Source organism: Triturus cristatus, chromosome 11 (assembly GCF_964204655.1).
Source record: "Triturus cristatus chromosome 11, aTriCri1.1, whole genome shotgun sequence".
NCBI classification, from domain to species: domain Eukaryota; kingdom Metazoa; phylum Chordata; class Amphibia; order Caudata; family Salamandridae; genus Triturus; species Triturus cristatus.
In genome coordinates, this window is record NC_140594.1 from 1,006,474,354 (window position 1) to 1,006,497,274 (window position 22,921).

Here is a 22,921-nt window from a genome sequence, read left to right on the forward strand (position 1 = left end):
TTCAAGAGATAAGTAGGGTGGACCTTTCAGTTTAAAGCTCTTAAGATGGATTTGTTACACTTTACGGAATCCATAGAAGCACTTAAATCTTTAATGCTTGATGGGAGGATATGCTTTACTGCATATCAGGATTATTTAAGGACATTCTGGAAGAAGGGAAAGACGTCCCAAACTCGTCTGTAAGGGAACTAACCTGGGACATTGGTACCACTAGAACAAAAATGTCAAAGCAGGTGGCAGAGCTGTGAGTCTTTAATACTTATGAAGTTCAAAGAATTCCACAGGAAGGAGGCGGCTCCTTCCAAAATCTGTGCTTTGTATCCCACATGTTTCTGTACCTTGGTGGGATCCAGTTTCTGGTTTGTAGCAGTGGTTCCCTTCTCTCGAGTAGCTATTTTAAATGGAATACTAGTCTTGTAGCTGTCAGATCAATATTCCATGACACTTCAACCTGTCAGACAAGTTTCTCCAACAAGCGGGAGACATGTTTCCACTACTATATATTCACTAAACAAATGGCAATATGGTTTCACATAGCCAGTTTAATTTACCACATCTGTGAGATCCTAGCTATTCAACTATGGTCTGATGTAATCTACTATTGTACCTGCTCCGTTACCTTGCAGATTACGGCCCAAGCAATGGTGTGCTATAGCTTTGCAAAGCTCTATAGCACGTACACATATAGCTATAGCTCACCTAGTCTGGGTGTCAAACTTAACACTGGCTATTACCAGAGTGAACAAGCTAAAAGGGCAAAACCACCTGGTCGGTCTTAGTCCAAAAGGAAAGGATTATGCAAGAACTTGAAGGATGCATGAAGTTAACTATTTTCAGGAAACAGGGAGGAACATTTAAAAATTCCCTGCAGTTACCAAGCACCACATTTCCTCCCTGAATGGCAGACAATAAGTGCATCAAAATAGAAAGATAAAATGCCTAAGTATATACACAAGACACCTTCAAATAAACAGGAGCAAGAAAATGGATGCGAAATCAAAAAACTTGAGATTTGAGAGGTCTATTCGCATGGTGCCGTAAATGATGCTCTCGGGCAATAGCCTGGGAGAGAGTAAAGATTATCACAAACACTAGCTACAGCACTGTGGAATTATAAGCTCAAAATGCAGCTAAGGGTGTGCAAGGAGGATGCACTCCCTCAAACAGGTTGAGCTTTAAACTCCATTGAGGCACAAAATAGCTATGGATTCATCAACCGCATAGTACTTTGTGATATAGTATGTGTACTGCTCTGTCAGACCGAGCACACATCTCCAGGGGTGGTGTAGAGCTGATACAACACGCTTAATTTTGGCACCGTTTGCATATGCTGCCGATACCAGAGCGCTACTTGTGCTAGGAGAAAAACCAATTGCAAGGTCATGAACTAAAACTAGTAAATTTAACAGCTTTTCATCAAGCAGCAGAAATACAATAATGATATTCAATACCACATGCTTTCTATAACTCCGCGACAAAGCATTAACTGAACTAGGATGCTTAAACTATCAGCTATTGATTAATGCTTAAATAAGAAAAAGCATTTCATTTTTAAAAGGATCCTTAGAGATCCCAACAGCTTATAATACTGACGGAGGACATGTGCTTGATTGTTAAAAGGTATGGTCACATTAACAGTGTTCATACTGAAATTGAGCAAATACATTAAGACATAAGGAAAGGCGTTCATGTGAGGATATCCTGGGCGGAGTACATTCATTAAAAACAAATTCACACAGTCATTAAAAGATACAAGTCCCAAAAAAATAACATCAGCTAACTTACTATTTGTTTGGTTCTCCACCCAGCCATTGATGTGTTCAGCTATTGATGCACCCTGGCTAAAGTCGACATTTTCTACTTCCGCTCGGAAATATTTTTTCATTAGCTGGATAAACTTGTCACTGATTGGATATCCGTTTTGAAGGTAAATTGCATTGGCGAGGTTTGTGACACAATTGTACTGGTTTTCAGTCAAGGCTTCAGATAGATCCCTTAAGTAGGAGAACTCTCCACCTGCAGAAAAAATACAAAATGATTTAAGTGGGGGGGAAACAAAGACACAAGATGCTGGAAAAGCATTATGTGCATTCCTGGATTTCTTATTATGCATCATTCAACAATCTCACGAAATGCTCTGCATTTAGCAACGTCCTACCCTCCATTACCCATTGTATTTTATTTGTAGGTGTAACTGGCTTACACACAGTGCAATGAAGAATAATTTCTAGCTGCCTTACTCCTCTAGAAGCACTACCAGATATACCAAGCAGATCACCAGTGTAGATTACCAGACCAGTGCAAGTTTAGGAGTCCATCACTATGCCCATTAGATCAAGCCTTGACACAAGCATAAGTTTGTGACAGCGGGTCCGAATAAGAATATAAAATGTTAAGAAGCGATTAATCCAGTCCATCCACATTCCTTCACCCCAAACTCCGGAGTTATCAAACACTCTTCACTTATGTAAATACTGAACATTAGTAACAGAAGCGAAAATTAATCGGAACTGAGCCTAATCGCTGAGCATGTCTCAGAGTAGGTGCATAACCACTGCAGCGAGGTTGGTCATCGCACTCCATGAAATCAAAGACCTTTCCCTGTCCTATGTTATGTTATAACATATGCATCCTGGGAGCTGTAGTCTAGGTCAACTCACAAACCTAATTTGAGTAACCCTTGATCTCAAGGTCTGTAGTTTAAGAGCTGAGGTTGAGGGTACAGTGCCCTTCGACACCGGTGGAAAGGAGAGGCAGCCACCACAGCTGCTTCACAAATATAAAGAAAAAAAAAAAAGTTATGAGCAACATCAATATGAAGCAACCGATATAAACCATGAAACCATACACTACAAATAAGAAAAATCCAACAGAAAGCCACACTAGATAATCTTACCATGATTCCTCAGTGAGAATAGATATTAACATTGTAAATATTTTTATATTATGTTCGATTGTCTTATTCTCATCTAGTATTGTATCTGGGAGTTCTCAGACTCATGCAAGAGGAGGCCATCAGCATACACTTCGATTAGCCAACGCCATTGACTAGGAATTTAAATCCTCAACATTGAAGTGTTTTAATTTTTTTTTGTTTTTTTTTTAAACCAGGCGCTTATTAATTCACTTCTACTTGGTATACTATTTGTTTCAATGTTACCTTCAGCTCATACATGGTATATATTAAAAGTAGGTTAAATCTATTGCTTGCCTCTATGGAGCAACAGCCCAGATTTAACTTTATAAAAACACAAAAAGTGTATTGTAACTTTTTCTTCTCCAAAACTAAACTTCCTCCATTCTTAATGACATTTAACTACAATTTTCATTTTTCCCAGCAATTAATGGACCCATTTACCACCTTAGCAGAGCCACAATAATGTTCTGATATATGGAGTGTCTTGCCAGGCTGAATCTGAAGAACTGACAGACTTCAACTTACGATAAAATGATTTTTTAGCCAGATACTCAAGATCTTCTCGGTCACCTGCCATGTCAAACTGAGAATATTTACCTATGTACGAAGGCGTTCAGGATATCAAAGTTTTCATTAGATCTCAAGCACACGATCATACTATTTCAATTCTTTTCCCAATGTACATTTGTATTAATTACCTTTAGATATTAGTCTTGCGGACTGCATTTTCTTCCGTCTTCATTGCTTATTTACCTCCCAAGAGCTTTTTTGGGCTCTCCTTGGCTTCCTCCTCTCAATTTCGGATCTGTAGTACTGGCCAAAACTATATATGCGTAAACACAATCCCCTCCCTCCTTTTCAATGGGATTTTGAGAAACAGAAATTGCTCTTCTTTTATCAAAGGTGGTTTTTGAAGATTCCATGAACAAGGACATTTTGTCTTCACTTCACGTTTTACACAGAATCTTCGCTTTGGCTTCAAATTAATAAACACACACGATGGTGTCCCAGCAAAGGACTTCATTTTTCCACAGAGTACTGTGGCTGACCAGGACTAATTTTATGGGGCTGCTACATGTGTCAAATATTAGTACCCTATTCAATATTAATAATGCAATATTAGCGGTTATATTGTAGCAGACATTAGAGGGGTGGATAGACCTGTTTTTACATCGTGTATGCTGTGCTGAATTCAGCACGTATGATCTATTAATAAGAAATGTAAGTGATCTAAAGTGTATTTTCTTGATCACGCATCTAACATTTATCTCCCTCGGATTAGCTCCCCACTGAAGCGGACACCATCCAGAAAACTGGTCATGAACATAGACTTGGTAGTCTAGGTGGTGCCCTACTTTTAACTTCCAGGTAGCAACGCTGGAGACTTACAATCTAAGCAGATCTTGGGAGTATTGTTAAGATATTTATGGAGAACAAAGGCCTAGGATCAAGAGATCTTTGTGGGGGGTTTTTTCCAAACCCAAAGAGGGGATGTGTTTTGAAATGGAATGTGCACAAGTCAAGTCACAGAGATAGTTTTCCAGTGACCCGTTTTTAACTTTGTAGGTGTTTTCCTACATTTCTCCACTAAAGATAAGAGGTTCTGGACTTGAGGCTTGCAAGTATCCCATGTTTATCATTCCAAATCTCCTCTCTGGGCTGCTAGAAGCAGCCGCAGAACAAATACCCAAACTGGGAGCATAGCTAGACCCTTTGTATGAGCGCCAGTCTACAGAGCTCCCCCGGCACTCATCTTATTAGGGGTTACACTGGCTAGAAGACGTAAACATACGCTTAAACCAACTACATGAACAAGAATGGACCACTGCACCTGGGACTTCATGCACATAAACACTGCCCTACAATTCACAGGTTCAGTCTTCCTTTTAAAGACATGTTCCTACTATTTCAGCACTTGCATTTAGAGGTCCATAGAACCTGCCTTGAAATAGCACCACAGAATTACATTTGTTCTTAACTATACAGTAGCAACATCTAAAATATTACTATTCCAGCAGAATCCAAATATTAAACGGGAACATTAAAAAAAAATACATTACCATTTGTAATGTCATCGTATCCCATAGTATGGCGAATTTCCTTCAGAGTGGATCCGCGGGCGCCAAGCTCCACCATTCCTAAAGCAACAGCAATACTCCACGGAGAAAAAAATATATTGTCATCTTCTCCTGAGGCGCGCAGTTCATGGTAAAGTTTTATAGAAAAATCTGTGATGGCATCGTTCTGAACATTTGCACTGAGTGGAGTACCGTGCCAAATAAACAGCAAGGACAATATTCCAAGAAAATGCATTTTCAAGCCTGTAAAATAAAAACAAAGCAAATTTAGCGGGATGAATGACATCAACACGCCTTTTAATTGCACAGACGCCTGACTTTCATAAGTGAGAACATTTTATTTGAATAGCACCGGACACCAATTTGAAATTTTGCAGCTGTGTTAAAGAGAAGTGTAATTTACTTTATCTAATGGAATTCAACTTATCGACCTCATAAATATGAAAGATCCTACAAGATTTGAATGTTTAACTTGTAGGTCACATCCCACCTCAGGCGGCAACTGTTTTGTTTAAGATTACAAAATAATAAAATCATCATTTTAAGATCACCATCTTTCATTTTAATTTTGATAACTAACATTTCAGGACTAACAATTGTTGAGCATATGCAGACAAAGGTTTGGCAACACTGCTAAAATAGCTATCCTCACATGTGCCATTTAAATTTCCCAACCAAATGGGAAAGAGTGAAAGTTTTGCTCATTACTCATAACAAGCACTGGCAAAGCCAAGATGCCCAAATTTAATGTGCACGTGTTAGCACAATCCAGCGAGAGGAGGATAACGATAAAGTGGGCCCTTCTGCAGTTCAATGCAAGCACTCCAATGGAGGTGGAAGGACAACTAAAAAGCATATAGCTTCAAGTGAGAAATTAATACTCCTTAGGACTAAGTATCACTTTTTTGATAATGTTTCAAGTCAATAGCTTAAAGGCTAATCAAAGAAAGCCAAAGGCGTAGGGGGCATTGTGGGCACATTTGCTCCTTTCCCAAGGAGTCTTCTTTGCCTCTTACCACAAATATATCTTGGTGGGAAGGTTCAACAGATACCAGAACCTGAAAAAAAGGACGAAAGATTGCCTGCTCGTCCACAAGTATGTTCATCAACCCTAATGAACCATGCAAGACTGGTTTTACTGATTAGGGACATTTATAATGTGCTAACCACCGATGTAGTCGCTGGTCTAGGACCTTAGCAGACATCTTAACATAAGCAGGTTTCAAGAGCCTTTCTAAAGACGGACATGTTAGACTAGAACCTTAAACTGTGGGGTAACTAGTTTCAAAATGAAGGACTAGGAACTGAGAAAGCCATGCCTTCTTTCATTTTAGGCATGACAGGAAATTAGAAAAACTTTTAAACCAGCATCGGAAGTTGCTGACTGGGCCCGTAAATAGGGAAATCCAGCTAGCTAGATATTGTGATGCCATTCCTTCGATGCATTTATAGATCAAGTGCCTTAGTTTAAATTTGATGGTTTTACAGAGATTATCTTGTTTCAGAGACATGGCTTTTCCTACCAAGCCACTAATCTGCCGACTTGGACATTCTAAACAAGCGAAGGGGGCGGACCTGCATAGCGGATAGATCGGAGTACAGGCAGGGACAATGATCTAATCTAGAACGGACGGTGCCTCCACCACCAATGTGTGGCAAGGACTAGGTAACAGGAACTGGCCCACTCGGAGCTTTCTGTCTTGAAGATAGCCCAGGGCTCCCTGCTCTTGCTTTCTCCAGGACAACACAGACAGATCTCTTTAAAACGTGTTCTTCTTCTGCTAGCAGCACCTGCCATCTTTAAATTGTGCTGTGTTGTAGGCACTGGAACTCGTTTTGGAGACGGGGGCTTATTTTTCTTTACCAGAGTAAGACCGGAAAGCAGAAAAGGAAACAACGAAGGAAGAAGAGAGACCAGATACAACTGGCAAATGCATAAACTAGGTTATATGCTTTGGCATGTAAATTGCCTTTATGAAAGCCTGGGTCTCAATCTTTTAATGGATTTGCAAATGTTTAGTTGTAGGCAGCTGGAATGTGAGCTCTTATGCATATGCGCATGAAAGCATGCTATGCTATGGGTATTTCTATGACGCACTCAACACCCATGAGATTATTCAGGTACCTCGCAGGCAGCTAGGCGAAGGGCCCCAAGGGAACTTTTTTTTTTTTAAAGCCAGACCTTCCGCTTCTTATACTTAAGAAACTATGCGGAGCTCGGATGTTCTGTGGGAGATCATTCCATGCTTGGGGGGGGGGGGGGGGGGGGGGGGGGGTTACTAAAAGGCACCACCTCCTGCTCTCCTTTTGTGTGTGTAGGGTATGAGAGTCCAGATGAGCAGAGGGTTCTGGATAGATGGGTTAAGTATGCAGCGGTTGAGAAATGAGCGGCAAATGTGGTGTAGTGCATAAGAAGGTTGAATAGAATGGGTTTGTGTATGGGGAGTCAAAGGAGTTCAGGTGTGATTTAGGAGCAGCGAGGTAGGTTGGGGACTTCTATTACAGCTGAGTTTTGGATGACCTGGTGTCTGTTCGGCAGCTGTTTGATGAATCCGAAGTCAAGTCTGCTAGAAAAGACAGCCTGTTTTCCTGGTGTTCTCTGGCAGCCAGTTGCAGATTTTACACAGCATCCTTAGCATGTGGAAACAGGTGGGGCAGGACTTACAGAGTTGACTTGAGCGGTCATCTCGAGTTTGTCTGAAGAAGAGGTTCCTGGTTTGACGTGAAGGGTGGCATGGTGAATTTCTGGGTCCTTCCAGTTAGGAAGGAACAGATCCAGTTGGGGGGGGGGCTTTGATCTCTCTCTCTTGTCAAGTCTTCTGATCAGGGTGGAGTGGGAGACTTTAAAAAGCTGCAGAAAGGTGGAGCAGGATAAGGGCAGCAGTTTCCCTCCGCCGAGGATAATTTGTTTTGGTTGCTGCGACGAAGGGTGTCGCGATACTGTGATTGGGTGGTGTCCAGGATCTGGTGTCAGTCTGGGGGAGAGGTTGGGAAAGTTAAGGTATGGTGTCAATGAGTAGCTTGTCGATTGCTTTTTCCATGACATAATATGGGTATGGTAGCAGAGAAATCCGGCAGTAGATTCCTAGCTGGGTGGGTGGTTGCTGCCAAGAATTTTATTTTTGTAGTTCGTTGACCACTGCGTGTTTTCAGGCTTCCAGGAAGGTGGTGACTGAGGTGTTTAGGATGTTGAGAGTTCTTTGCAGATTAGGAATTGCCCATGTTGTAGATGCAGTGGGGCAAGGGTCCGTGAGGGCCGCAGAATGGATGGTTCCCATGATATTGGTTGTCCTTCTGTGTTGATTGTTTCCCAAGTAGTCAAGGCCTTTCCTAAGCCTTCTGTGCTGTGGGTAAACTGGGGGTGAAGCAGTTAAGGGGAACTGGGGGTGAAGCAGTTAAGGGGTTTAGTCGAAGGTCAAAGTTGTTTTGTTACTAAGTGTTACTAAGTGTTAGGTCACTTAGGAGGATGTAGGCTTTGGAGTCTATGGGGGAATAAGTTTCCCCATTTAGTTGGTGACATTTGCTTGGGGTCCAGGAGATTGGTAGATCAGTTGTTTAGGATGAAGTGAACGGAGATTCAGACTTTAAAAATGAAGGGACTCCATGAAGAGGGGGGGGGGGGGGGGAAGGTCGGTCACGTTTTCTGTAGTTGTGATGCAGTGGATTGTCTTCTTGAAAATAATTGACATTCCTCCTCCGGGCTGGTGTTGGCGGTCTTGGCATGCGATCTTGTATCATATTTGGACGGTCATGGCGATGTTGGGTGCTGAGGTGGGTGGAAGTCTGCCTATTTTCTGTGAGGAAGAGGATGTCTGGGTCATTGTTGTCCAGTAGGTCCCAGATTTCTGTTGCATGCTTGCAGGGTGAGCTGCTGGTGTTGAGGAGCATGCAAGATAATGTGTCTTGGGATGAGTGTTTTGCTTGCAGGACTGGGTTGTTTTAGGTGAAGTCTGGGTGTGTGCTGGCAGGAAGAGAATGGTGGGTAAGATACTGTACGCAAAGTGGCAGTGGGTGCAAGAGAATGCTCTTTCTGTGTAGTGTGCCATGGCACAACAGTAGCATGGAGATGGAGTTTAGGGTTGAGAGACCAGAGGAACGCTGCAGAGTATTATTGGGGAGCAGTTGGTTCAGAGTGTAGTGGTTGGCATGAAAGGGCAGACAGATCTTGGGTCTAGTCACCTACTTCACAAGTGTACATGTATGGGTGACTTTCACACAATTCCCGACTAAAACATTAAAGAATCCTCCTGCAGTGGAAAAATAAAAAGGATTGCTATCTGCATATAAAAGGCATGTTAGAGAAATAATTTAATATGGAATAATTCAGTGTACTTTTGAGATTTAAAATAGTCCTTGATGCAGTGCAATACAAGCCCCTCATAGGAGGCGGAACAATATATCGAACAGCCACTATCAGAAAGTAAAAACTTTCTCAAGGTGAAGCCAAAGCCCACTATGCATATTTTAAAGTAGTGGTAACCATAAGTAAAGACTACGGCTGCGCTGTGAAGCCAGGCTGATAAAGAAACTACAAGAATGAGAAAGACACTAAGAGTGTGGTGGTATAAGAAAGGGGCATCTGGTGGGATGAAGAGGGGATAGTTTTGGTACCCGGCAAAATCAGCAGCAGACTAAAGAAAATACTTGGGACCCTGCACTTACTTCAGGGAAGCTTGTTGCCAGAACTCGAGTGAGGAGATCTTATTAAAAAAAAAAACTGATGAGCAAGGTGTTGCAATTGAAAGATACCCTCTTGGTAAGCAGGAGTCAGGAAGCCAGTTCAAATAGGACAGCAGGTTGTAGGTTTATTGAAGATGTTACAGGTTATATAGTAAATTTCCCTCACCAGGAGCAGCATACCATGCTCAGCACACTCTGCCACACATCAACATTCCATAACTTAACACTAGCTGAGCAGTAGAGAACAGAGATTCTATGGCGAGGATGCATAACAACTAACAGCAGGTTATAAAACAAGGATTGGTATCAATGCCTAGTGGGTCAGTGTGTAATGGCCAAAAACGGTTTGTAAGCCATGAAGAAGCATGTACATGTGCACTTCGACCTCAAACACTCCATCAGAGTTCTTCCCACCAAAATAAATCTGCAATCACGGAACCTAGCAAAGGACATTTCAAAAGGACAAACCCATGGTCTGACCCAACACAGCAGTGTTGATGGGGTATCACAATAGCGTAGCAGAAATTTCAGCCAGCAACAACGTTGAGCTTACAATACAGACTCCCACGATATTGCCAAGGTAAAGAGATGTGGAGTAGAGAATAGTAAATCTAAATTTCTCTTTATATAGTTACCATGAAGCTATAACAGTAGTCAATAATGTAGATGACTTAGTGTTGCAGATCAATGTAGGTGTAATTAATAGTGTGACATGCAACTGTCTTTTCTTCAACCCCCCTGAAAACAAAGTCATCTTAACCTACTGGTGGACTTTTAGTTGTTAATAACGTAACACCTCTCCAATCCTTCCTGTTCAACCTTAATTTGGGAATCTGGGAAGTGCTAAAAGTTTGTTTGTTTTTACTGCTTCGAGAGCACCATTTTCTTGGTGGACAAAGGACAAACAGGGAATGCTTTTGGTTGTTAAGTTACAGTCTGAACAATCTGATCTTTAACAACTGAAGTGAAGGTGACCCATCTATCAAAATTATATCCTACGACAAAGGAATTTGTTAGGAGCTGGTCACAAAGCAGTACTATATAAGGAGTATTAAAGTAATTAAAAACAAAACAATGATTTACAATCACTAACCCGAGTAAGAAATTGGAATTCCTTGAGGGTGCATACAGAAAATAAAAACATTGGGTCGCAATCTAGTGAAAAATGCTGAATAACTCACAACATAAAAACTAGACAAAAGATACACATGCACAGTAACAGTTTGAATTGTTTAAGGACTTGCTACAAATAGCTGTCTGGGGGATGTAAGGTTCTCAATACTTTAAAAAAAGTACACCTTGAAGTTATACACAGAGAAGAGGATTTAGGTCAACCCACTTCAGCCATTGGCTAACTCAGTTTTTCATGATTTCCTATTGTTTGAATGGGTGGTCCATCAAGGTAACAGCATTTTGTAGTTTTACAATGTTCCATTTGTGGTCCCATTGGACTATGGTGATGGGCTCCATTCGTTCTTTGTAAGACTACAGCAGGAGTAAGTTGCAATTCGAAGTCGGTGCATGTTTTTTGATGCAGCTACTTTACCAACAAGATGACATTTTAACTGATTGTTTATGTATTTTTTTTTTATGAAGTGCATCCTATTTGCCATTATGGCAAGATGAGGCCATTCATGCTTGAAGCGCTTTTGTGTTTCTCTGCTGTCACGATAGCATTGTCCAATTAACAGCTTTTTTGGGGTCATGAAGATGTGCAAGAAGATCTGCTTGCTTACAGATTTACTGAACATACTGGCCCACCGTCAAAACTTCACTGTGCTATATTTTGTTGTTTATGTTCATCATCCACAATGCAAACTTCTACAGAACCCATTTTTTCTAAAACATTTGTGGCCTGAGAAAGCAGAATTGTATATTCCATGCCTTAGTGCCATTGCTTTATGAGCTCCCTATTCATAAGCATGCTTTATGTATGCCTTGTGAGCTGATATTACCAGTGCAATTTTTTTTTTTTTGTTATTTTTTTTACAAAATACTATATTGATTTTTACAAGGCATGCAGAAAGCCTAGATCAAGTTAAGCAAGGGTGTCCAATTTTACATGTGCATACATAGCATATAATGTGCCTTTATGGGTACCATGCGCCAAAACCTGGGCGTCCAGTGGTATAAGAGAAAGGGAGAGGAAGAGGAAAAGGAAAGAAGAAGGGGTAGAGAGGATAGGGGTACGGGAAGGCGAGCTGTACTGCAGATTTCCATTGTTATACAAATGTTGGCACATTTACATAATGGGACGTTCTAGTACCTATAACAAAGAGCATTTCACTTAAATACAGTTATTCCGGTGCAGCGACAGCGAGGACCCCGTTCAATGTCGTTCTTGTATTAACCTGAAGTGTCCTTTAACAGGTCTGTAAAGTTTGTTCCTCGGAGGCAAAGTAGTAATTTTATTTAGTGCATATTTCCCACCTCTCGTAGTGAACAGCCTCACTTTGAAAATTGGCAATAAGCAGCTTGAATTTCAGAAACCAGCTAAAACAGCACCAGATCAGGTCTCTTCATCCACTTCTCAAGTGACTTTGTATCGAGAGAAAAGTGGATAAAAGTGTTAAAGTTAGTGTAAGTTAGAAATCCGTGCTCAAAATAGATTTGGAGACTATGTTCTGGTCTGCTAAAATGGCAATTGCCATTTATTATATTATTTGTAATTACCTATTTTTTTTTTTTACCAAACACCACTTGTGGGCTTACCGAAGTGTTGTGTTTTAGTTTACGGGGTACAGCTCAACTCTGCAAAATCATTCTATTTAGCAAAGGAGACCCACTCCCAACTTCATATTAATGTACCACAGAGGTATTTCTCCATTGCGGTATTTTCTTTCTAGGACAACTGAAAGACACAAGGTTGGCCCCAAACAAAAAAAGCCAGACCCATTGGTTTTGCCACTGCATGGTTAGAAAAGAGACCGGCTGGCTTTACCAATGCTTGCATTGTTGTACCATCAAACTTATGTACAATTGCCATTGGAGTTAGACCATCAGCTTAAGACATTGGTTCCCACCGTGTACAGTAGTAATAAAGTTAATAATAATAGTAACCCCAATTCTAATATTACTACCAATACTCTCAGGGTGATCATAAACTCCCCAAATAATTTCAATTTTCAGAATTTATTTCAATATAGATGGTCTAAAACATGTTTTCAGAAAGCATTTTCTGTATTAATGTTTCAGTTTTAGACTTGGCTAGGTTAAGAACATAGAAAGCAAAGAATAACTGAACGGTTACTTGACCAATTGGGTAGGACAGACCTGTTACCAGTGGCACCTAGGAAAATTACAAATCCCTACCGCTACAAAAAAGGGTCCAGAGGAAACTCCACCAAACTCTAACCCTTACAAGGAAATGACCAGGCAGAAAAAAATCCAAAGACACTATAAGATGTTTGAGGACAATGCAGTGTGTGTGTGTGTGTGTGTGTGTGTGTGTGTGTGTGTGTATGCTTGGAGTCCGTCATCCCCGCTGGTGGCCAAATGCCAGAATTCTCCACGACTTTACCACGGACTGGGCGGCTGTGGAGCTTCAAGGATAAAGAGAAGAACCCCAGAAGGGAAAGCAAGTAGAATTTGTATTTTTTTTAAAAGCAAGGGAGAGCCTGGGCCAGAGCTTATTAGTGGTCATTCTTGATCTCTTGTGGTCAATCATGGCAGGTATACCTATAACCCTAGCTCAATGGTGATCATTGATGGAATATTCTGGGGCATCTATGATTGTGTCCACTTGTGGTATAATCCCTGCCTGGCATAATAGTGACAATTTCTGGTCTCTTGCGCGCAACCACAGCACGATGCTGCCCACTTTTAGTATACTGTTTGCTATAATATAATGGGAGTAATCGCTGGAATCTACGGCATGAGATGGCGATGCATAGGAGGGCTGATTTTCTCCCTCACAGACGAACCCACATCCGCCAAGAGCAACCTACATGACGGGATGAAGGCAGTCAAAACCTGGATGAAAGACAGCTGCCTCAAGCCGAACTGTGACAAGACCAAAGTCCTCATCCTGGGCGCTGCCCACTCCGCCTGGAACAACTCTTTGTGGCCCGCAGCGCTTGGAATCCCCCTACCCCCCCCCCCCGGACCAGACTCCTCGCGCTCTATGAACTGCCGAATCAACACCATCACTTCTGCATGCTCCAACACACTCTGCCTCCTTTGTAAGCTCCCCGCAGAGTTCAGGAAAACGATCACCCATGCACTCCTTAGCAGCAGGCTCTACTACGGCAACACTCTACGCCGGCACCATCCAGAAATTTTAAAACAGTAGGCCATCCAGAATACCTCAGTCAGACTCATCCTGAACACCCCACGTGCCAACCACATCCCCAGCGATCTGAGAGACCTTCACTGGCACCCTGTCAACAAGAGAATCACCTTCAAGCTTCTCACAGGCACCTACAAAGCCCTCCACCAGGCTGGACCTGTATACCTGGCCACTATCCCACGGATCTGCAAGACCACGGCTGTAGGATCCTTCTCCTACCTCACTGCAAAGACCTGGAACTCCCTGCCTGTGCACCTCAGGCAATCACCATCACTGCTGCAATTCAGGACCTGGCTCGTCAACTTAACCACAGACCCCCAACCCCCTCCCCTTCTCCCCCCGTGCCTTGAGACCCTCATGGGTGAGCAGTTACGCTTTATAAGTCCTTAATTGATTGACGGACAAGCAAGACAGAATCTATCCATGTGTGGCAGTTGTTCATGAACAGAATTTATATAAGAGCACCAAACAGATCTCCAAAAATTAAAAAGGGGACATTCAGTGCGTTTCAATAAAAACAATAAGCTTTGGTTTGGGAGATCGAAGTTTGTGTTAAATATGATAAGTGAATAGATTTCATAGCACATATATTTTTGTAAACACACCAGCAGATGTTTGGGGACAAAATACTATTTTCTATACATTTAAAATTAGAGTAATAATCTTTACCTGCTGTCTGAAACACCAAGCTTTAACATTAGTGTAAATAGTCTGCTGTCCAAATCTGCAAGGCCTTCATAACAAGAAAAAAAGCACTGATGTATATGTCTGTAATAGCAGTCTGGCTTTGTAGTACTGTCTAAAAATAGGAGATCTATGCACCTTTTTTTCTCCTCACCTCTGTACTTCCAATGAGATTCTCAGTCCTAACATGTTTGAGCATCTACTAGGAAAAGGTTGGATTAAAAAAAATTATAGAAAGTGATATGTAGTAGTGTAGATAAATGATAAAATCACATGAAATTGCATTTTTGACCAACCTTAAACACCTATGGTCTTTCATACACTTTTAAAGGGAACTTAATCGAACAATGAGCCATTTGCCAAAATTTGATAGGATGGTGTTGGAAAGTGGGTTATTGGTAGGGGCAAATGTATATCTGCCACTGGCAATAAGGCCAGTGATGCAGTATAGGTCTCAGAAAATTATTCCTATGCTCAAGCCTAGGTAGCTTGGCTGCGAGCAGGCAGGCTTAACTTCAAAGACAGGTATGTAAAGCATATAAAAACACCACTTCAGTAAATAATTAAAACACAATGCACAATAAAAATCCAAAATCAATTCATAAATGTAGAAAATATATTTGCATCTTTAAAATGTCACCAAAATGAAGAAAATCCAATGTAGGGAACCAGAGAAATGAATTTTCAAAGATTTAGGATTATCTAGAACAAAAAAACCCCAAAAAAAACCTATAGTGCCTTATCGGGATATCGGGTTAAGGTCAAAGTTTCAGGCTGACTGCGACGGAGCCCTGGGTGGCTACCCCTCGCGATAGGTCTTGGTGTTTACCTTTCGACTTAGAAACTTTTCTGGAGCTTTTCTTCCTGGGGACTCTCAAAGCTCTCAGCCAGTCCAAATTCTGTGAGGGTTCACCAGATTGCCTTACGACTAGCTCCTGGTCAAACTTATGGAAGTCCGACCTCCGAGCGCTCCAGCGGGACAAACCAAGTATTAGACAGACTCGCGGTTGAGGGCAGGCGGCTTGGCTCCTGCGGTTGCTCCCGGTCACCTTTTCTTCGTTCTTACTTCAAAACTTTAACGGAGCTTTTTCCTGCAGGGTCCCTCGATGCTCTTCATCAGGCCAGATTCAGTGAGGGTTCACCGGCCTCGGATTTAGTCTACTCCCGGTCAAACTCTGGAAGTAGGACCTATGGAGCTTTCCAGCAGGAAAAACCAGGATGGCAGGACGACTGTCGGTTGAAGGCAAGCGACTCGGCTGGCCAGGTTGAGTCAGCTCCAGAAGGGGACCTTTTTCCAAAGTTCTACAAACTTATGGAACCTTTTCCTTATGTTCCCCACAGGGTCCTAAAGTGTCTCAAACTCACTCCTAGGGTCTGGAATCAACAAGTTGGTCCTTCAAAGTTGAAGACTTCAGTTCCCAAAATCCACTGGGACAAAACCTTAACAAATCCACTGGTAGTTCTCCAGGTTGCGGATTCTTGGTGGTGATGTTCTAGGTGACCTCTATTAACCTGTAGCTTGCAGGGAGTCCACTCTTTAGTCCTTCTACAGCTAGGTAGTGCACATGGGCTGTAGTTCTAGATGGTGCTGAAGGTGCAATCTTCAGAGTGCAGGCCTTAGGAAATGTACATCAAACTTCTCAGCGCGGCCCATCTTGCTTTCTTAAGTTTCAAGCAGCAGATCTGAGAGGATCTGCCCTCCTCAGATACTTACTCCAATTTCTCTGGATCAAGCAGGTCACTTGTGTCAAATGGGGTGCAGGGTACCACCCAAAGGTATGACCACTTCCTGCAGAGAGTGGCACTATTTTGTCCCCAAGTGCACTAATTCTTCCAAATTTATAATGGCCGATTTTCCAGCAGGGAGAGAAGAGCTGGCTAAACACAACCCTAGGATGGCTAATCTCCATAGTCTCTCCCCCTTGCATCTGCTCATTCTTTCCTGAAGCCTAGCATCTGGCTGGGTTAAAAAAAGTAGAGTTGCAAATGACACTGATGTCGTCCCCCTTCCCTTGAAGTCCATTGTTTAGGACTCCTCCACCTGCTCTGGCATTCCTGTGTAACAGAACACTGCCCTATCAGCAGAGCTGGTTAACCGCAGGCGCTCTATCACCTCTTCAAAGGAGCCTGACTAATCCACTTAACTCTGACCAATCAGGACAGACCATTGGAATGCTGAATCTGGGCTTACAAACAAGAAACTCTTAACTTCCTGTCTGTACATTTTAAGAGAAATTCAACAATATCCTATTGTTACATTTATTAAATACCATCTGGGATGTCTTTGAATGGTGTTTTTAGCCTTCTCCTATCAAGAGTTAGTAGTTAATAACTTCTTGCCATGGTTAACCAATGGGGCGGGGGATTTACAATGGGGAAAAAGGACTTGGGCCATATTTCCAGCACCAGGGCTTATAAAAACATATTTTATAAGTACTCTGCATATATCTACAGGACCCCCACCACCAGAACACCCAGAGGGGACTTTAGGGGTTCTGAATATGTAAGAATATGGCAGATCCTCCCTCCACAGTGCTGCTAGCACCAAAGTCGATTTTGGGCAGAACTTTATCACAATGTGGGGAGTGAAATGTGTAATTTCACTTAACCCAGGGCATATACAACTCATTTTATGAGGGCCCTCCTTATACGTTCCCGATCCCCCACCCCTAGGACACCTAGAGGAGAACCTGGGGGTACCCAATATGCCTGAACATTGTAGGTTATCCATTTTTAAGTGCCCAAAACACCAAAGACGAGTTTTGGCAAAATTTACTTTTTAAAAGCAGTCCTGCAACACAGAGCCACTTTTAAACTGAACCCAGGCTTCAGCTGTGCACACATGCAAGTGCAGAAAGGGCTGCTGGCCTCTAAACTGCCATGCCCTATTATATACTAGGGACTTGGGAAGTAGTTTCAATCCCTGTGCCCTATTATGTACTAGGGCCTTATAGGGTAGGTCATGCCAATCACTGGGGTACCCCAACCCATAATGTACCCTAGTGTATATAGGTGTTTCACTGTATTCTAAATATGTCTTTCAGCATAGCACTGGCCCTGGGCCTGGTTAGGCAGAGCCCAGTCAGTTAGCACCAGTACTAGTTATCAAAAAGTTGGGAGGTTCCCAGGGTACAGGATGACTTTCCAACAGAAGGGCAAACTTCGACCACTGCCAACGCAAAGACTTCAATTTGCATACCGTGAAGCGTTGGAATATTATGCAAGAAGCCTTTCAAAAAGGGTACAGCAGGTTAGCAAATTTATGCGGGAGACGTACAGTAAAGTGCATTTTTTGCATCTATTTTTTAAAAGGCTTTCCAGGGGTTAACTCACCACTTCCCCCTCACCTCAACCCTGCGAACTCTTACTGAAAAAGTTGGACTAGTGCATTTTGCTCGCTCCCAGGCTGCAATTCAGGAGAGGTATTATGTCCCACTACTTTCAAAGATCACCAGCGACCTTCGATCACCTTCTAAAATTGATATCTCAGAAAGTACCCCCCTTCAGTCCTATTACATTGCCCTGCCCAAGCCACTTTACCTCGATCACTGCCTTCTCGAACACCGCGCTCTCATTTTGCAGTGAGGCCTCTGTTGTACAAGAAAGACCTCCAGTTCCAAGGTACATTAAGTGGTTGATTTATTAGGTAAGAGGTTATAAAGAACCCCACCAGGAGCAGCCTTCCTGCTGCTCAGCCCATCCTCCAACATTCCACAGCATCATCACACCAACATTCCACACACCCAGTCACACAGGCCGAGCAGCAGGTATAATGCATCTCCCTTCTTTACAAAGGATAACAATAGAAGCACTTGCATCCAAGCTTCACTAAATCAAAGAATAGAAGATCCTGCATGCATTTTTACAATGTAGCAAAACTAGACATCATAAAGAAGCATGGAAAAATTAACGATTGAAACATTTCACACATGAAGCATAAAAGAATAAGCAACATGCCAAGTCTTACAAGGAAAGCACCATGCAAGTTGTCACAGTAGATAAAGGACTTCAAGTTAATCAAAAAATAAGAATACAATCACATCACCCTTCTTTACAAAGCAAACATATAGGAATTTAGACATCTTCTCCCTTTCTAACAATCAACAACCACATACACTCCACAAACCACATCCTCTACCAAACCCTAAGTGCCACGAACAGGTTAGCTGTCCAGGCTGACATGAAAACACGCAGAGAACAAACCTAGAATGGAGCAGTAGGAACCACCCCATATCAACACACAAAAAAGAAAAAGCTCACAATTCAAGTACACCAAGCAACAACATTCCACTTAGTAAACATGAAAGACTTCTCCACTTCAAATTATCACAAACGTAACTTGAAAAGTGGGTGATATAACTGCACCATCCCACAACCACAAAGAAGTGGTAATCGTGAATGACTTCATCTAATACAATCATCACTAACAGCGGGTGGTATTACTGCACCATCTCACATCCCGAGAGACGTGCTCCCCAACAGTCATCTCACTACACACCGCAATACCAAATAATGGTAGAAATACCCATTTGCAATGAACAACCCAAACACCTTGGCTGCAAACTAACAAGCCCTTATACACTATCCAGTCACACTCTCCCAATGCAAGCACTGGCATAGCGGTGAAGAATGTGTTTTGCACACCTACATTACAACTTTTATAGCACACAACAATTATCAGCACCACACCATAGGGAGATCACTTAGAACACACCATCCAACATGTGCTCAAATAGAAAATCTTTGTTGTTCCCAGTCTTGCTAACAAAAGTCCCCATGTGTGTAAAAAAACTACATTACTCCACTTGGAGTAGGAAGTGTAAAAACCCTAATGTCACAACACCTTAAAAAAGAAAGGCTAATCTTTTCATGTATCACAAACACACACGCATAAGTAAAACATAACCTGAATGAGGTTCACGTCTGTTTTTTTCATAAGCCCCTTCAAAATTGATGAATATAAACCTGTTGCAATTCCACTTTCAAAGGGCACTCGGACATCACGCCAGCACTTTAGTGGTTACTTCTCCTAAGGAGGCAGTTTCGATCGTCCAAAAATTGAGAACATAAATCTGCCCACATACCCTCACTCAGGTCAAATCCATTCTGTACGGAGTTGAAAATCCATGGTACATGGAAAGCCCACCAGAGACTTGGAAAACCCGCATGAGAGACTTGGCAATTCGACACCATCACATCCAAATGTTACAGCAGCATTACTCCTCGTTGAAGCGGGATGGCACCACTCACCAGGACAGCTTGAGATCACATGGGCGTGCATGCCACACACAATGTCCATAGTAACGCTAAGGGAGCAGGCCAACAACTAAGCTTCTTCTACTTGAGAATTTACACTAAAGAAGAGCATCACTCGGGCCAAAGCGTGGTTGCACCAGCTGATGAGAAGAGTGCATGTAAGCCAGAGACACGCCAGGTGGCTGCCAGCACGTGCATGCTGAATAACGTAGAGATTCTGAGCTCCTAATGATTTCACGAGTGCCGGATTGCTGAGCTCGCGCTGGACTCCCCGAAGACCCGACTCACTGGAATCCGTTGAGGTGCATTACATTTTCTCAATTCAAAATTCCTTATAACTTGAAACTCTTGGGTGCACAACGGTATTGCTAAAACACAGTATCTTGAAAAACCTGATGGTTCACATCAAACTCAGTTACTGACTAAAACTGTGCTTTGATTCCTCGCATTTCCACAATACTGCGGATTTGCTTCTTGTGTCCAACACTACTGCCAGCATGCTTGTAACAACACAGTGATTGATATCCACACACCCTCTACTGGTAGAAACACATGTGTAGGTGTAAACATGGCCTTCCGTAACTTTGGCTTGTTATGACATTGTGCCCATGACAATGTTTAGATCCTTTATGCCCTAGAAGTTAGGCTGTCCGGTGAAAAAGGACACTGTTGAGGCTGGAGGGCATGTTGTCCTGCTCAGGTTTGATTGGGTAGATTAGTATCCTCAGTGTCTTCTTACATCCAGTTCACACGCGTAGATTCCGCTTTGGTTCCTTTTTAAAACATCACCAAAATATGTTGTGATAAATTATGTGCAGCTCCTGGTGGGACATTGCACTCATCCAACATTCCACAACATCACACCAACATTCCACACACCCAGTCACACAGGCATAACAGCCTCACTTTCAGTGTTTCTACTACCCTCCAAGACTGCACTACCGTTAGATGCATAGTGTGGCATTACAGCGCAGCAGCCCCCCCACATGAATAATGCCTGTTAAGCAACAGTCTGTGCTGGGTGAACACAGCACTCGGTTTTAGATTTTAAAAAGGTGTAATTCAGGTAAGACCAAGTCTTTCTTCCGATATGCATAGAACAACGCAATTAGTTGCCACTTCAATAACCGAAGGCATACACAATTTCAACGTATTCATATACATATCTATTATAAGTAAATACATTTACATAAGAGCCATAGTATGCATGCCTCCGTTAAGGATGGCTGGAGAGTTTAGTAGGAAAGGGAACCTTTGGCTGGCGTTCAGGTTTTGTTATCTTCACAGATTGATCTGCATAAAAATTTCAAAAACAAAAATCCAATAAAGTCATGTGGTTTGCCAAATCTAGTCCTTAATGGTCCTCAGGTGGGACCTCAACTATCCCTAGCGGTACTAGTTAGCTACCGCCCTCCTGGGGGAGAAGATCCCCACCTGACCACTTTGATGGATATTATCATCCAGAGCTCCCTCCTTCACCCTCAATTTCTCGTCGTTGGTGACTTTAATATTCATATGGATAGGGAGGAATGTGTCCCTGCAGAAATTCTGAGGTCCACATTATATACAACTAAGTGAAATCGGGCTCATTCAGGCCACGGTGTACCGACGGACAGAGCGGTGCACTTTTCCTGAGCAGTTGCCAGTGAGAGGTTGGCTGACTTACCCAGTATTCACGGGTGGTCTTTACTCATGATGCACTTGACTTAAGGAATTGGACCCAGAGTATCCTTTTTCTGATTTTCTTATACGCAGCAGCTGTTTCGAGTCCTGACGAAAGCCGTGCCATATCTTTAGGCTCTAAGGCTGAAACATGTTGACAACTAACACCACCACCATGGTCTAAAAAACTGCTGACTACTGGTGCACTATCATTTTAATTGTAGCCAAGGACGCAATATGAACAAAGCGGTGCTCTGACGCTCGAGCTATTTTTACTTTCACTTGCACTTTATATCACATAATTATAAATAACAAAAAATATTTTTTCTGCGCTGCGCCCTTACTTATACCACCAGCTCGTCATTGTGGATTTAGTACATCCCACTTATCTGAACAACAAAACATCCGTGTGCTCCTCCCTCACAGTGAGGGAGTTGTAGCCCCCAGAGGAACTAGGGGTTTCCTCTGGGATTGGAGAATCCCAATGATGAAGCATGTCACCTCTGGTGAGTGAGGGATTTCGTCCTTTCACGGGATATGCCCATGATTGTTCTTAGGCGGTGTTTCATGTGTTTCACTTGTATATCTGGGATCTTTTGACCCATTAATGATATAGTAGTTTTTTACATTTTGTAAACTTCAGATTAGACCCTAGGGTTTCACTTAGTTGTTGATTCAGTATTTTTTGGGGGAACAAACCCTGTGTGGTCTTTATAAATATTTTCCCTCAGACCCTCTGGTTGTCAAACCATTATTTGTATTTTTTCCACATTATATACAGCCAATCCAAGACTCATCAACAAGGGCCCCACGCACAGAGCGGGCCACACGCTTGACTTAATATTTTCTAATATTAACAACGTGACGGCAGAGACACCGTTGCCGCTGGTATGGTCAGACCACTCTGATTCCATTTCAACTAAAGTTAGCGGCTGACAAACCTGTGACAAGCAAGTGCTCTTTCATGAAGAGACAATGGAAGAAGTTAGTCCCCGCTACAATGGGATCAGTTCTTGTCCAGAACACACCTACCCTCACCTCAAATGTCGACATTGACGCACAGCTACTTAATGACTGGGTCGGAAATATGGTGTCATCTATTGCACCAGCATCACACGCTATATCCAAACGAGATTCCCCGTCCGCTCCCTGGGATTCAGAATACAAAAATCTGATTGTAAAAGGCTGGAGCGGCTTTGGAGGCTAAACTACGGACCCCTAGACAAAGTCCGATACAAGGAAGCATCCAAAAAATTGCATAAAGCCATTAGAAAGGCAAAAAAACAGTTCTACGCTGATTCTATTCAACAAGCTGAACATTCGAGCAGAGAAACCTTTAAAATAGTAGTCTTTCTT

The 22,921-nt window shown here is 42.4% G+C and overlaps 1 protein-coding gene across 1 annotated transcript in view; it reads right to left on the reverse strand.

The window, feature by feature from the left end:
* SERPINI1 (serpin family I member 1) overlaps window positions 1-22,921 on the reverse strand; it is a 136,086-nt gene that overhangs the window by 82,522 nt on the left and 30,643 nt on the right. Inside the window, exons 2-3 of the mRNA XM_085635172.1 lie at window positions 4,978-5,238; window positions 1,786-2,016 (exon numbers count right to left, since the gene is read on the reverse strand). Of these exons, the coding sequence (XP_085491298.1) occupies window positions 1,786-2,016; window positions 4,978-5,230 (484 nt within the window). The 5' untranslated portion in view covers window positions 5,231-5,238. The remainder of the gene's footprint in view (window positions 1-1,785; window positions 2,017-4,977; window positions 5,239-22,921) is intronic.